General features: G+C 46.7%; 1 protein-coding gene across 2 annotated transcripts in view; it reads right to left on the reverse strand.

Moving 5' to 3' along the window:
* Positions 1-16,574, reverse strand: part of LOC121545198 (partitioning defective 3 homolog B) — a 219,767-nt gene that overhangs the window by 157,187 nt on the left and 46,006 nt on the right. For both annotated transcript variants that reach the window (XM_041855667.2, XM_041855666.2), the window contains exon 3: positions 13,373-13,565. In XM_041855667.2, coding sequence (XP_041711601.2) covers positions 13,373-13,565 — 193 coding nt within the window. The remainder of the gene's footprint in view (positions 1-13,372; positions 13,566-16,574) is intronic.

A 16,574-nucleotide genomic window follows, 5' to 3' on the forward strand; every position in this document is an offset into this window, starting at 1 on the left:
GGCTCATGACATCTAGAGGCAGCGACCAGGCAATAACTCTAGGTACACCTCAAACCCACATTTTTCCCTTTGACATTTCCACTTGTACACATAGGGTAGAGGTTTAAAAAGGGTTCTGTATATAGAAGCAGTACCCTAGTAAAACCTTAATGGACGGCTGTACAACCAATATTGGCCCCGTCTCTCTTAATGGTGGACCTACCTGCATGACATCTCAATATGATTTAAAACACAAACTAAAACACATATGCATGAACACTTTACGTTCTCACACACACACACACACACACACACACACACACACACACACACACACACACAAACACAGACACACAGATGCACACAGCAGGATAATAAATACATGTAGGGTGTGGTGGGCCTGTCCACGGTCAGAATCTGACCAAATACTAGTGATGGGGGGGATCGATACAGTTACATATCACAATATTATTTATGTGTACATTATATCGATATTTGACTACAAGTATTGGTGTAGATTTTACAAGTATTTGGTGTAGATTGGTGTAGATAATTGCTTTCAGCACTTTTATTTCCATGACTGATCAAAACTAATTGTCTCATGCTCTCTCTGCAGCAGTCATATAGTGGGCAAAATGTTTGGAACATAAAATTGCAATAAAATCGCAGTATCAAATTGCAATACATATAGAATCGTGAGAATCGCAATACATGCAGTGCCTTCAGAAAGTATTCACAACCCTTTACCTTTCCCACATTTTGTTGTGTTACAGCCTGCATTTAAAATTGATTACATTTAGATTTTTGAGTCACTGATCTACACACAATACCCCATAATGTCAAAGCAGAATTTAGTTTGCAGTACATTTAAGAAATTTATAAAAAATTTAACGCTGAAATGTCTTGAGTCAATAGGTATTCAACCCCTTTGTTAAGGCAAGCCTAAATAAGTTCAGAAGTAAACATGTGCTTATTCAATTCACATAATAAGTTGCATGAACTCATTCCATCTTCAATAATAGTGGTTAATAGTGGATTTCAATATAGTACTGGAGAGTTAAAGTGGTTATTCCAACAAAATTCAAATTATTAGAATAGTACACAACACAGAACAGAACATTCAGGTTAAGGGTCAGAGGCCTAAGCTCGCAAACAGGAATGTTCCAAGTTCAGACAGAAGGGGGAATCAGATCGTTATTGTCACGTCTCCTCCCGTTGCTCCCCTCCAGCGCTCTGATTCGCCAGTCTACTGAGGGAGGGGTACCGGTACTTGGTGGTGACTGCGTTCAGAAGTACAGTGAGGGAAAAAAGTATTTGATCCCCTGCTGATTTTGTACGTTTGCCCACTGACAAAGACATGATCAGTCTATAATTTTAATGGTAGGTTTATTTGACCAGTAAGAGACAGAATAACAACAAAAAAATCCAGAAAAACGCATGTCAAAAATTGTATAAATTGATTTGCCTTTTAATGAGGGAAAGAAGTATTTGACCCCTCTGCAAAACATGACTTAGTACTTGGTGGCAAAACCCTTGTTGGCAATCACAGAGGTCAGACGTTTCTTGTAGTTGGCCACCAGGTTTGCACACATCTCAGGGGGATTTTGTCCCACTCCTCTTTGCAGATCTTCTCCAAGTCATTAAGGTTTCGAGGCTGACGTTTGGCAACTCGAACCTTCAGCTCCCTCCACAGATGTTCTATGGGATTAAGGTCTGGAACCTGGCTAGGCCACTCCAGGACCTTAATGTGCTTCTTCTTGAGCCACTCCTTTGTTGCCTTGGCCGTGTGTTTTGGGTCATTGTCATGCTGGAATACCCATCCACGACCCATTTTCAATGCCCTGGCTGAGGGAAGGAGGTTCTCGCCCAAGATTTGACGGTACATGGCCCCGTCCATCGTGCCTTTGATGTGGTGAAACACCCCCGAAGCATAATGTTTCCACCTTCATGTTTGACAGTGGGGATGGTGTTCTTGGGGTCATAGGCAGCATACCTCCTCCTCCAAACACGGTGAGTTGAGTTGATGCCAAAGAGCTCGATTATGGTCTCATCTGACCACAACACTTTCACCCAGTTCTCCTCTGAATCATTCAGATGTTCATTGGCAAACTTCAGATGGGCCTGTATATGTGCTTTCTTGAGCAGGGGGACCTTGCGGGCGCTGCAGGATTTCAGTCCTTCACGGCGTAGTGTGTTACCAATTGTTTTCTTGGTGACTATGGTCCCAGCTGCCTTGAGATCATTGACAAGATCCGCCCGTGTAGTTCTGGGCTGATTCCTCAACGTTCTCATGATCATTGCAACTCCACGAGGTGAGATCTTGCATGGAGCCCCAGGCCGAGGGAGATTGACAGTTATTTTGTGATTCTTCCATTTGCGAATAATCGCACCAACTGTTGTCACCTTCTCACCAAGCTGCTTGGCGATGGTCTTGTAGCCCATTCCAGCCTTGTGTAGGTCTACAATCTTGTCCCTGACATCATTGGAGAGCTCTTTGGTCTTGGCCATGGTGGAGAGTTTGGAATCTGATTGATTGATTGCTTCTGTGGACAGGTGTCTTTTATACAGGTAACAAACTGAGATTAGGAGCACACTCTTAAAGGGAGTGCTCCTAATCTCAGCTCGTTACCTGTATAAAATACACCTGGGAGCAAGAAATCTTTCTGATTGAGAGGGGGTCAAATACTTATTTCCCTCATTCAAATGCAAATCAATTTTTGACATTTGTTTTTCTGGATTTTTTTGTTGTTAATCTGTTTCTCACTGTTCAAATAAACCTACCGTTAAAATTATAGACTGATCATTTCTTTGTCAGTGGGCAAACTCAAAATCAGCAGGGGATCAAATACTTTTTTCCCTCACTGTATGTGGCGGAGACCCTGAAACAGGGGTTCATCAGACGCTCTACCTCTCCTGTCTCCACCAGCTTCTTCTTCATGGCCAAAAAAGACGGAGGACTGAGGACGTGCATAGACTACAGGGGGCTGAACGCAGTCACCACCAAGTACCGGTACCCCTCCCTCTGGTTCCGTCGGACAATCGAGCAGGTACAAGGGGCCCGGTACATTACCAAGTTGGACCTGAGGAGTGCCTACAACCTGATAAGAATCCGGGAAGGAGACGAGTGGAAGACGGCATTCAGCACTACCTCAGGCCACTATGAATACTGCATCATGCCCTACGGCCTCGCCAACGCACCTTCTGTGTTCCAGTCCTTCGTCAATGACATGTTCCGAGATATGCTGAGTAGACAGGTGGTGGTGTACATCGACGATATCCTGATCTACTCGGCTACGTTCGAGGAGCACGTCAGGGACGTCAGAACTGTCCTACTCCGCCTCCTGGAACACAGCCTGTTGGTGAAGGGGGAGAAATGCGAATTCCACCAACAGGCCATCTCCTTCCTGGGATACAGGATCAGTCCTCAGGTGGTGTTCATGGAAAGAGAGAAGCCAGACGCCGTTAGGTCATGGCCAGTCCCCACCACCGTCAAGGGCCTACAGAGCTTCCTGGGTTTCGCCAATTTCTACCGCGTTTCATCAGGTCCTTCAGCTCCATAGCCGCCCCGCTCACCTCTCTCCTTAAGGGTGGGCCTCAGAAGCTGGCCTGGAACCCGGAGGCTGGCGCTGCCTTCAAGAGGCTGAAGGAGAGGTTCACCACAGTGCCCATCCTAAAACACCCAGATCCATCTTGTCCTTTCATCCTGGAGGTGGACGCATCTGAGGAGGGCGTGGGTGCGGTCCTCTCCCAGCGGCAAGGTAAGCCAGAGAAAATGTATCCCTGTGCCTTTTTCTCTAAAAAGAAAATGTATCCCCGCAGAGAGGAACTATGGAGTTGGAGACAGGGAGCTGTTGGCGGTGGTCCTCGCTCTGGAGGAATGGAGACACTGGCTGGAGGGCGCAGTCCATCCATTCCGGATTCTTACTGACCACCGGAATTTGGAGCACATACAATAAGCGAAACGGATGAACTCTCGTCAAGCCAGGTGGGCCCAATTTCTTACTCGTTTTCAGTTCATTCTGTCCTACCACCCAGGATCCCAGAATGTGAATGCCGACGCACTCTCTAGGATACACCATACCGGAGAAAGGAAGGATCTGGGGGATCCTGCCCCCATCTCTCATCGTTGCACCTGTCGTTTGTGATGTGGATGAAGACATCTGCCTGGCGGATCAGGAGGACCCAGAGCCTGCCAATGCCCCTCCGGGGTGTGTGTATGTACCCACCAGTGTCCGTGACCGCCTGCTGATCTGGGCGCACACAACCCTTACGGCAGGGCACTCCGGTATTACGCGCACCCTGCATTCTCTATCATAAAAATACTGGTGGCCCACCTTGGCTACTGATGTCTCTCGCTATGTCAACTCCTGTTCCGTATGTGCCCAAACGAAGACACCTCGGAACGCCGCGGCAGGCAAGCTAGTTCCTCTACCAGTGCCTCAGCGACCTTGGTCACACCTGTCCATAGACTTTGTCACCGACCTCCCACGTTCTGACGGCTTTACCACAGTCATGGTGGTCATAGAACGGTTCTCAAAATCATGCCGTTGTTTGCCACTAACTGGTCTTCCTTCTGCTCTCCAGGTCGCTGAGGTCCTGTTCCAACAGGTCTTCCGGCACTATGGACTTCCGGAGGACATCGTCTCGGACCGTGGCCCCCAATTCACCTCCCGAGTGTGGAAGGCTTTCCTGGAGAAGATCGGGGCCACGGCCAGCCTCACTTCCGGGTATAGGCCTCAGTCAAATGGGCAGGTGGAGCGCATGAACCAGGAGCTGGGGAGGTTTCTTCGTTGCCACTGTCAGGACTGGCAGGGTGAGTGGGCGAGGTTTCTTCCCTGGGCAGAATATGCCCAGAACTCCCTCGTTCACTCCTCCACGGGGCGCACTCCCTTCCAATGCGTCCTGGGGTACCAGCCGGCCCTGGCCCCTTGGACACCCAGCCAGACCGATGCACCCGCTGTCGACGAGTGGTTCCGCAGGGTTGGACAGGTCTGGGACGCCGTCCATGTCCGTCTCCAGAGTGCCATTCGTCGGCAGAAGGACCAAGCCGACCGCTACCGCAGTGAGGCTCCCATATTCCAGCCTGGTGATCGTGTCTGGCTGTCCACTCGAAACCTCCCTCTCCGCCTGCCCTGCAAGAATCTGAGCCCCCGGTTTGTGGGGCCGTTTAAGGTCCTCCGGCGGATTAACGAGGTGTCGCACCTTCCCCCTCACTACCTTGTCTCACCTTCTTTTCATGTGTCTCTCCTCAGGCCGGTGGTTCCTGGTCCTCTGACAGATGCCGTCCCCCGGGGTATGCCCCCTCTGCCCCTGGACATTGATGGGAGTCCGGCGTATGCTGTGAGGGACCTGCTGGACTCCAGGTTCCGTGGGGGACGGCTCTGTTACCTGGTGGACTGGGAGGGTTATGGCCCTGAGGAGAGGAGCTGGGTTCTGGCTGGGGATGGTCTGGACCCCAACCTAATTCAGGACTTCCACCGTCTCCTCCCTGACCGGCCCGCTCCTTGTCCTCGGGGTCGTCCTATTGGCTGGTGACATCCTGCGGCGGGAGCCGCGCGGTCGGGGGGGGCGGGGGGGTACTGTCACGTCTCCTCCCGTTGCTCCCCTCCAGCGCTCTGATTCGCCAGTCTACTGAGCCACCGTCTAAGCGCACCACCTCGGCAACACAGGAATGGAAACCCAACGCACCCTTATCACCTCCAGCGCACCTGCACCTCATCATCTCATCACCACCACTATATAGCCCTGGACTGTTCAGTCATTGTTGTGTGTTCAGTCACTGTTCAGTCAGCGTCGTGTCGTTTTCTCGCTCTTTGTTATTCTCTTTCTCATTGTTAAGTAAACCTTTACCTTGTTGATTCCTGCGTCTGCGTCCTGCCTCTTCGTATCCTCAGTACTCGTCACAGCTATGATCGCCAGGAACCTTACTTTTGGTTTATATTTTCATTTGTTGCACTACTAGTACTGCCTGTTGATGTTAAGGAGGTAGCTATAGTAGCTGGATGATATTAACATCTTTTTATTTAATCAAAATCTATTTTATTTAATCTGGGTGCTTACATCACCAACTAACACCCTGGTACTTCCCGTAGCTCCCTTTCTCCTCAGTCTGTGAAAACACAGAGAGAAAGGTACTGTGTCGCTGATTACTCCTGTGTAGAAGTCCATAATGTTAAATAAATAAAGCAACCCAAGGTTCGCTCTCTAAGGTCTGAATGGGATAAATGCGATTTCAAGTTGTAGCTTGTTTGTATTACAGTTTATTTGTACATGAGTTGTTGTATTTTAATACTGTCAACACTGAAAGCACCTAGCAATGTTAACAGAGATGTGAGACAAGGTATATGTTTTACTTTTCTTCATGCTCCTCTATAGAACAGCTTGTCAGATGGTGCACTGAAGACTGATGTATTCCTAACCTGACTTTTCATAATACCATTGCAGATTACATAAAAGCCCAAAGACAGCCATGGTGTCGCTCTTCATTTCTTGGTTCTTCTGTGGTACAATGAGGCCAAAAATGTGGCAAAATAAATTAACTTTTTGTCCTGAATACAAAGCGTTATGTTTGTGGCAAATCCAACACAACACATCACTGAGTACCACTCTTCATATTTTCAAGCATGTGGTGGCTGCATCATGTTATGCGTATGCTTGTCATCGGCAAGGACTAGGGAGTTTTGTTCAGTTAAAAAGAAACGGAATACATCTATAAGCACAGGCAAAATTCTATAGGAAAACCTGGTTCAGTCTGTTTTCCAACAGACACTAGGAGATGAATTCACCGTTCAGCGGACAATAACCTAAAACACAAGGCCAAAACTGGAGTTACTTACCAAGACGACATTGAATGTTCCTGAGTGGCTTAGTTAGAATTTTGCCTTAAATCGGCTTGAAAATCAATGGCACGACTTGAAAATGGCTGTCTAGCAATGATCAACAATCAACTTGACAGAGCTTGATACATTTTAAAAAGAATAAATGGGTAAAAATTGTACAATCAAGGTGTGCAAAGCTCTTAGAGACTTATCCAAAAAGACTCACAGCTGTAATCGCCGCCAATGGTGCTTCTACAAAGTATTGACTCAGGGGTGTGAATACTTATGTAAATGAATTATTTCTGTATTTAATTTTCAATAAATTGGCAAAAAATTATAAAACACTGTGTAGATGTGTGAGAAAAAAAATCAATTAAATCAATTTTGCATTCAGGCTGTAACAACAAAATGTGAAATAAGTAAAGGGGTATGAATACTTTCTGAAGGCACTATAGCGTATCGGCACCTAAGTATCGTGATAACATCGTATCGTGAGGTCCCTGGCAAATCCCAGCCCTACCAAATACCAGCTCAGACTACTCAGTCATGGACAAAGCACTTCAGAGTCCTCCCAGTGAGAAGTACCTATGATTTGGTTATGTGAAGAGGCGGAGTAAACATAATTAGGGCCCAGAGTTTTTCCTCACCTGACCAGGAAAAACTCTGATCACCAAGGTAGAGGTTTGAGGTTAACTAAAGATCAGTAAAATGTCTCTCTCTTCAATGCTCCCACTTTAAGGGGCAAACCCTAACTCCCACTTTTAAGTAGAATTTTAATTTAGTCATGCATTGATGTCAATGGGAGACTACGTTTTTTGCTTAAGTGGGATTGAAGATTCGCTTCCTAATCCTGAGGCATTTAGGGAGAGCTAGGGTGAATCTCAATTGCATACTCTTCGCGTCCTCTTGCCTCGCCTCCTTCTCAAAACCGATTGGATGATAAAGCCAGAGGTCCCGCCCCACACAAATGAACGTCTCTGATCTCTGACCCTAGAGCAGAGGGTCATGGGAGATCAGAGGGTCATGGGAGATCATATGGCCCAGAAGAGGAGGGCAGTAGATTGTTGCAGGCAGCCATGATTCATTTAGTCTCCTCTGTCTTTGTCTCAATGTTTAGTTTAATGATAATCCATTGAGGAGTATGGATGGCATATGCAGTGATTTAGCAGATTAATATTCTACACCAATTACCTCCTAATGGACTGCTAATTCAGTTTGTAATCTGTATATATTCGAAAAACTCACTCTTCAAAATGGTTCTTGATCTCATCTAAACTAAGGGATAGCCACAGATGAAATGCACCTTCCCATTTGGCTGTATGCAGTCCTGTGTGCGTCTGTGCGTCTGTGTGTGCGCCTCTGTGTGTACCCAGGGTGATCTTGTCTCGTCAGATCAATAGAACCCTCCTGCCCAGGGTGCTCATGGGACGCAGTGATAAGGACTGTCTTCCCCTCTTGCCGACAGGAGTGTGTGTGTTGACGGGAGTGTGTGCTCAGTGCAGTATAGGATTCGATACAGGTCTAATCATCAGACTGGGACTCTGTTGGGGCTCAATTACACTGTTCAAACCACCAAGTTCCAATCCTGTCCTCTACACTGCTATAGCACATCCACACACAGCTGTCATATTGTACCACTAAAGAACACCCAGTTTTATGACTGGGGCCAGAAGTATTTCCTCACCACAGGGCCTGGGCGAAGGAACCACCGCTGTCTGCCGCTACCTTGCTTTCCAACCAAGGTGCATGAACTGAGGAGCAAACTGAAGTGAAGAGGAACTGCACTCAGCACAGGAAAAAACTATGACCAGAAAAAACCCTGTGCCCTAGATATGGCACTTAAGTAGGACATAATGACCAATCATAAAACGAGACCATGTACGCTGAACAAAAATATAAATGCAACATGTAAAGTGTTGATCCCATGTTTCATGAACTGAAATAAAAGATCCCAGAAATGTTCCTTACGCACAAAAAGCTTATTTCTCTCACATTCTGGGCACACATTTGTTTACATCCCTGTTAGTGAGCATTTCTCCTTTGCCAAGATACTCCATCCACCTGACAGGTGTGGCATATCAAGAAGATAATTAAACAGCATGATCATTACACAGGTGCACCTTGTGCTGGGGGCAATAAAAGGCCACTCTAAAATGTGCAATTTTGTCACACAACACAATGCCACAGATGTCTCAAGTTTTGAGGGAGCGTGTAATTGGCATGCTGACTGCAGGAATGTCCAGCAGAGTGGTTGCCAGAGAATTGAATGTTAATTTCTCAATCATAAGCCGCCTCTAACGTTGTTTTAGAGAGTTTGCCAGTACGTCCAACCGGCCTCACAACCGCAGATCACGTGTAACCATGCCAGCCCAGGACCTCCACATCTGGCTTCTTCACCTGCGGGACCGTCTGAAACCAGCCACCCGGACAGCTGATGAAACTGTGGGTTTGCACAACCGAATAACTTCTGCACAAAGGGAAGCTCAACTGCGTGCTCGTCGTCCACGCCAGGGTCTTGACCTGACTGCAGTTCGGTGTCGTAACCGACTTCAGAGGGCAAATGCTCACCTTCGATGGCCACTGGCACGCTGGAGAAGTGTACTCTTCACGGATGACTGCTGGTTTCAACTGTACCTGGCAGATGGCAGACAGCGTGTATGGTGTCGTGTGGTCGAGTGGTTTGCTGATGTCAAAGTTGTGAACAGAGTGCCTCATGGTGGCGGTGGGGTTATGGAATGTTGCGTTTATATTTTTGTTGAGTTTAGCTCTGTGTAGGTGAAGTAGCCTAACACATGAATATTTAACTAGTGGGACAGACTTATAATGCACATAGCTAGTAGAATGGCTACTGGTAGAACTACTGAATTCAGTCGAGATTTCTGCGTGTTCTGCCCCTCTCTCTCACTCTTTCTCTCCCTCTATCCCCGTCTCTCTCTCTCCCCCACTCCGGCCACCAGCTGCATGTGATACGATACGCAGCTAACAACCAATCTGCTTAACTAAAGTGATAAAGAAAACAAAAAAGGCCCCTGTGCACACATACAGAGTGGTCCCCATCAGAATGTCATAGCGGTGGCTGGGTTTAGGCTGAGCCTGTTTAAGTGAATTCTCCACCCAGGCTTTTGTTACTAGGTTGAGAAGACAAAAGCAGCCTTATTGAATTAGTCTCAGTCTATGTGGGGGTGCTCCACAGGGTCACGTCATAACTCGGTTAGTAAGGGGTTGAGGGGCGGCAGGAAGGGTCCTAACAGGTTTTAAAAAGGGTTAATGCTCAGCTGGACCATGGGAAAGCTAACAGGCTACAGTGCTTTTCCAGTTAGTGGCCGAGCCCCATCCGAGAGTGCTAGGGGGTTAGCGAGGAGCTGTGCCCCAGAACGGTAGGGGTTATGGGGGATGCGGTGAAAGGGATGGGGGGGTATGGGTCTGGGGGTAGCAGCCGGGTGGTTGAGTGAGTGACTGGCAGGTGGTGAATGGTGTGGTAGGTGGTGGCAAAAATAGTACGGGGGGAGACTGAAAGGGGCTGGCACTCTGCTCTGGGTCATGGAACAGCTGAGGGATGGTGGGAGAGGAGGAGAGACTGAAAGAAGGGGGAGTAGGAAGAGATACAAGGAGAACAGAAGCAGGAGAGAGAAAGAAAGGGGGAGTGAGGAAAGAATAGAAAATGAGGAGAGAAGAAGTGAAGAGAGAAAGAAAGGGGAAATAGGGAAAGAAGATGAGGAGAAATAAAGGGGGATGGGAAAGGAGAAGAGAAGTAGGGAGGCAGGGCAAAGGGGAGTTCGGAAAAGTGTGAGAGGAGGAGAGTAAGAGGTTAAGTTTACTCTGTAATGGTACACCTTGGCCTCGATGTTTACATTAAAGGACATGACTTATCCCAAAGAATGCCAGAGAATGCATTAAATCCTCTTTCACAGGCAGTGAATTCAAAGCTGAGCTTCTCTTTACATAGCAGTTTCAAATTATGTGAGGTTGTTAAATGAACATGCACGTACGTGAGGGAATAACGTATTTGATCCCCTTCTGATTTTGTACGTTTGCCCACTGACAAAGACATGATCAGTCTATAATTTTAATGGTAGGTTTATTTGAACAGTGAGAGACATGTAAAAAATGTTATAAATTGATTTGCATTTTAATGAGGGAAATAAGTATTTGACCCCTCTGCAAATCATGACTTAGTACTTGGTGGCAAAACCCTTGTTGGCAATCACAGAGGTCAGACGTTTCTTGTAGTTGGCCACCAGGTTTGCACACATCTCAGGGGGATTTTGTCCCACTCCTCTTTGCAGATCTTCTCCAAGTCATTAAGGTTTCGAGCCTGACGTTTGGCAACTCGAACCTTCAGCTCCCTCCACAGATTTTCTATGGGATTAAGTTCTGGAGACTGGCTAGGCCACTCCAGGACCTTAATGTGCTTCTTCTTGAGCCACTCCTTTGTTGCCTTGGCCGTGTGTTTTGGGTCATTGTCATGCTGGAATACCCATCCACGACCCATTTTCAATGCCCTGGCTGAGGGAAGGAGGTTCTCACCCAAGATTTGACGGTACATGGCCCTGTCCATTGTCCCTTTGATGCGGTGAAGTTGTCCTGTCCCCTTAGCAGAAAAACACCCCCAAAGCATACTGTTTCCACCTCCATGTTTGTCGGTGGGGATGGTGTTCTTGGGGTCATAGGCAGCATTCCTCCTCTTCCAAACACGGCGAGTTGAGTTGATGCCAAAGAGCTCCATTTTGGTCTCATCTGACCACAACACTTTCACCCAGTTCTCCTCTGAATCATTCAGATGTTCATTGGCAAACTTCAGACGGGCATGTATATGTGCTTTCTTGAGCAGGGGGACCTTGCGGGCGCTGCAGGATTTCAGTCCTTCACGGCGTAGTGTGTTACCAATTGTTTTCTTGGTGACTATGGTCCCAGCTGCCTTGAGATCATTGACAAGATCCTCCCATGTAGTTCTGGGCTGATTCCTCACCGTTCTCATGATCATTGCAACTCCACGAGGTGAGATCTTGCATGGAGCCCCAGGCCGAGGGAGATTGACAGTTCTTTTGTGTTTCTTCCATTTGCAAATAATCGCACCAACTGTTGTCACCTTCTCACCAAGCTGCTTGGCGATGGTCTTGTAGCCCATTCCAGCCTTGTGTAGGTCTACAATCTTGTCCCTGACATCCTTGGAGAGCTCTTTGGTCTTGGCCATGGTGGAGAGTTTGGAATCTGATTGATTGATTGCTTCTGTGGACAGGTTTATTTTATACAGGTAACAAGCTGAGATTAGGAGCACTCCCTTTAAGAGTGTGCTCCTAATCTCAGCTCGTTACCTGTATAAAAGACACCTGGGAGCCAGAAATCTTTCTGATTGAGAGGGGGTCAAATACTTATTTCCCTCATTAAAATGCAAATCAATTTATAACATGCGTTTCTGGATTTTTTTTTTGTTATTCTGTCTCTCACTGTTCAAATAAACCTACCATTAAAATTATAGACTGATTATTTCTTTGTCAGTGGGCAAATGTACAAAATCAGCAGTGGATCAAATACTTTTTTCCCTCACTGTATGCGTAGTCATGCAACCACTCACCTAAAACTGCACACATAAACTCACAAACTACAGTGCCCACACAGGTACATTCTCCCTCGCTTGCACACACACACACACACACACACACACACACACACACTTGATGTTATCCCCATCAAATGAGTGTGTCTAGGAGGGCCCCAAGCTGGTATATACTAGGAGAGCTTCAGGCTCAACAGTCACACTTTGCTGTCGGATGCTCATATTTCTCACACAGCCAGTGAAACACCATATGCCAAAACATGAGATGTGGGCAGTGTCTGGATACCCATAGTTGCATCCTAAATAGTAGGCCGCTTGGGTATGTGAAGTTACAAAGAGTTATAGTATGTGAAATTGAGTATGATATAAATGCCAGAATGTTACACTCATTTAGTCTTTTCATTTAGTACGAATTCGCTGCATGCTATTGAGGAAGAGAATCAACAAAGTAATTTCGCATGAGATGACATTCTCAGTATGCGTGAGCCTGCAATGTTGATTTTTGTTGCTTACTGCATACATTTTTACTAAAAAGTACATTCTAAATAGTATGTAGTTTGAGTAGTACAGAGTATGTCATTTTAGTAAGTAGTAGGCAAGACACATTTCGGACACGGCCATGGTGTTTCCTCAACCATTAGGCTAGGGCCAGGCAACACTATTGACTAATACAACGGACACGTAAAACTATATAATATCAAAAACCTGTCATTACTATGTTACCACCCAACGGTGTTACCATCCTATACCAATAGTTGAAGTGGACTGAAATATTGTAGGTGCCAGTACACATTTTGACTGCCTTAGTCTTTATATTTAGGTGCCGGTACTCAACATATTTTTTAAAGACAATATTCTAGAAGAGGTGCCGGTACTCAAGCAGTTGAAAATTTGAGTTGTATCAATTCAAGCACTATCCTAAACCGACATGTAACACCAAATCATGGATGTTACTCTACTGTTCATGCCATAGCCCTGAACATTAAATCAGTTAGTGGTGCTGTACTGTGGTACGTACTGGCCTTGAGGGTGGAGGCGTTGACCTCTATCTCTCCTCCTCTGATTGGCTGAAGGTAGGAGGTCTGTCGTTCGTATGGGTCAGGCTTGGAGTAATGGCTGGGGCTGGAGTGGCCCGTGGAGCCCCCGCTGCTGCCCACTGGGCTCACTGTCGCCCCTCTCTGGAGCTCCTGTGCTTCGAACACCGCCACCAGCTGAAAGACAAGCACAGACGCACAACATGTTACACAACAGGACTGGAATCATACAGGAATACAAACAATAGGGTGGCAGGTAGCCTAGCAGTTCGAGCACTGGGCCAGTAACCGAAAGGTCGCTGGTTCGAATACCTGAGCCAACAAGGTAAAAAATTGGTTTATGTGCCCTTGAGCAAGGCACGTAACCCTAATTTGCTCAGGGGTACCGTACTACTATGGCTGACCATGTAAAACAACACATTTCACTGCACCTATATGGTGTCTGTGACAATAAAACATTTCTTTTTCTTTTTTAAATACAATATAATGATCAATAGAATCATACAATAGAATCATGCTACTGGACACAACACACAGAGTCAAATGGCCCATTTCCAAAAGGGTGGCAAGTCAAACCTGAGTGGGTGGGTGTCAGAATGTGTGAAAGCGTTCAGACCGTCAACAAAGAGTGGTTATCAACAGACAGAGGGACCATCTAGCCTAGTTAGACCCTTTCATGGATGTAATGGTGTGACAATAGTAAATGCTCATGTTCATGCTTTTTGCACGTACAACTGGCAATTCATCTCTGTGGGAAGCGAACTGGTGGGTAATGCATTTAACATTAGCATAAACCTGACACACACCCACACACAGAGATGCGCACGCACACACTCGGTCTCCAGCTCCCTCACACACGTACGCAAACGCACAAACAGATTTATCTACCAAACAGTAGGGAGAGGGCTGTGCATTCTCTAGGCCAGGAGAGGTGTGTGTGGTGCTCCACAAATACCATCAATCAACAGCGTGAGGGATGGCGAGAGAGAGAGAAAGAGAGAGAGGGAGAGGGAGAAAGAGAAGGTGTGAATGCCAGCCAAACTCTACTGTTACTCCCCTCCCACATAATGTGATTTATAGGGATAAAAACGGCTCTATCGCTCTCTGTCAACCCAAGCCGGTGCTTGAGGGCATACCAACAGAGCAGCATACGAATGTGATCTGTGAATTCCAAATAATAATAGTACATAGAAGTTAGGACTAATTTGTCTTATCGTGGCAGCAAAACGCATTCCATGAGGCCAGTTCAGTAAACCCAGTTAGCCATACAAATCAGAAACATATATATGCAGTGTGTGTGTGTGTGTGTGCCTGCGTGTGTGCCCATGTGTGTGGCCACGTGTGTGCCCATGTTTTAATGGCTATTGGTTAACTGTGTTTACTAAAACAAAACACACACACACACACACCCCACATAAACCCAGTCCAGCAGTAGTAGGATTTGAGGTGTGTACGCATCGGAATTAAGAGTCAAATTAAATCTGACAGGAGAATCAGAACCTGTCAAACACAATGACACGGTTGCCTCCATGAGCTGGACGGAGACAGGGATGGAGAACAGAGGGTGAAAAGAGAGAGAGAGCACACGAGAGAGAAATAAAAAGAGAGAGAGAAAGAGAGAGAGAGAGAGAGAGAGAGAGAGAGAGAGAGAGAGAGAGAGAGAGAGAGAGAGAGAGAGAGAGAGAGAGAGAGAGAGAGAGAGAGAGAGAGAGAGAGAGAGAGAGAGAGAGAGAGAGAGAGAGAGAGAGAGAGAGAGAGAGAGAGAGAGAAAGACAGACGGAAAGAGAGAGATTAGAGGGTAGCGGTCCTCCGACACGCTGCCGTGAATTTGTCGTTTGATAAATTAGCACTGTGGCATGACGCTCTCATTAAAACGGTGCTAGCACAGGAAATGACCACTTAATGAAAGAGAGAATGACAATTAGAACAGGGGGAAGAAGAAAACAAGAAACACAGAGAGGAAGAGAAATGTGACATGAACGCAAGAAGAAAGAGAGAGGCAGAGATTAATAGGAGGGAGGTGTGTGTGTGTGTGTGTGTGTGTGTGTGTGCAATCGCGCAAGAGAAAGACAGAGACAGAGAGAGTGTGTGAGAGAGCGCGAAAGGGAGTGAGTGAGAGAAAATGAGTGAGAAAGAGGAAGAGAAACACAGAGAAAGAGAGCGAGCCAGAGAGAGGGGGTGTTTTTCTAAATAATCTGCACCCATAACTGGGAGGGGGGAGAAAACAATAAGCAATAACACGGTGGGTAGAAATAAATCATAAATCATGGCGTGAATGTCACGCTTCTCACTCTCCCTTTCTGCCATGATTCAATATCCTGACACCTCCACGCCCCAAACCAGAGGAAATTGGCCACATCAGAGCATCAGCTGGAAGGAGGGAGGGAGGAGAGGCCATCAAAGAAAAGCGTACCCACTATGTGATTGATGGATGCCCTCTCCTTCTCTTCCTTTCTCCTTCTCTCTTTCCCGCTCTTTTCCTTCTCTACCTCTTTCTAAATCAGATGACTTTGTCCCTCGGAGAGGATGAGAGAGTTGACTAATGTGGATGTGATGAGGTGAGAGATACATAGAATTCCCACAGTGTCACGAACAGCTAAAAAAGAAGCACCTGTAGAGAGCGAGAGCCATCTCTACTCCTTCATACACACATTCGCAGTGTCCCCACAGTCACGGTGACACACACACAGCTCTCCTCAATTAGTGTAGCTTCTGGGCACTAGCACCAAGTCTACAGTAGCATGTAAATTGGTAGTAGAGGGTCATACAGGTTGTCTAGCCAATAGCCATGTTTTAGTAGGAACAGTAGGTAGTGGTCTTCAGCGCAGTCACAACTTCTTTATACTCAGTTAGGAAAACGCTGGAGCCTTCCTGTGTGTGTGAGTGTATGTGCGTGCAAGCTTACTGTTTATCTAACCCTAACTCTCATCTCTGCTGATGAGTCAAACGTGCAGGCAGACAGAGCTGAGGGGGGCTGAAGTGAGATGAAGATGGATCACGTGTGCCAAAGGGTGCTAACAAAACCGGAAGGCTGCTAAGGGCTGCTGACGTGCACGCTGAAGAGTGCTGACAGGTAGGCTTGGGCAGCATCCAGATTTTCATACCATCATACTGTTCTTCTGCCATCCCTGGATTTACTGTATTACCAGCATAGCACACAAGGGGGCGCTAAAACACACACAAAAA

This window comes from Coregonus clupeaformis, unplaced genomic scaffold, assembly GCF_020615455.1.
Source record: "Coregonus clupeaformis isolate EN_2021a unplaced genomic scaffold, ASM2061545v1 scaf0708, whole genome shotgun sequence".
Classification (NCBI taxonomy): Eukaryota; Metazoa; Chordata; class Actinopteri; order Salmoniformes; family Salmonidae; genus Coregonus; species Coregonus clupeaformis.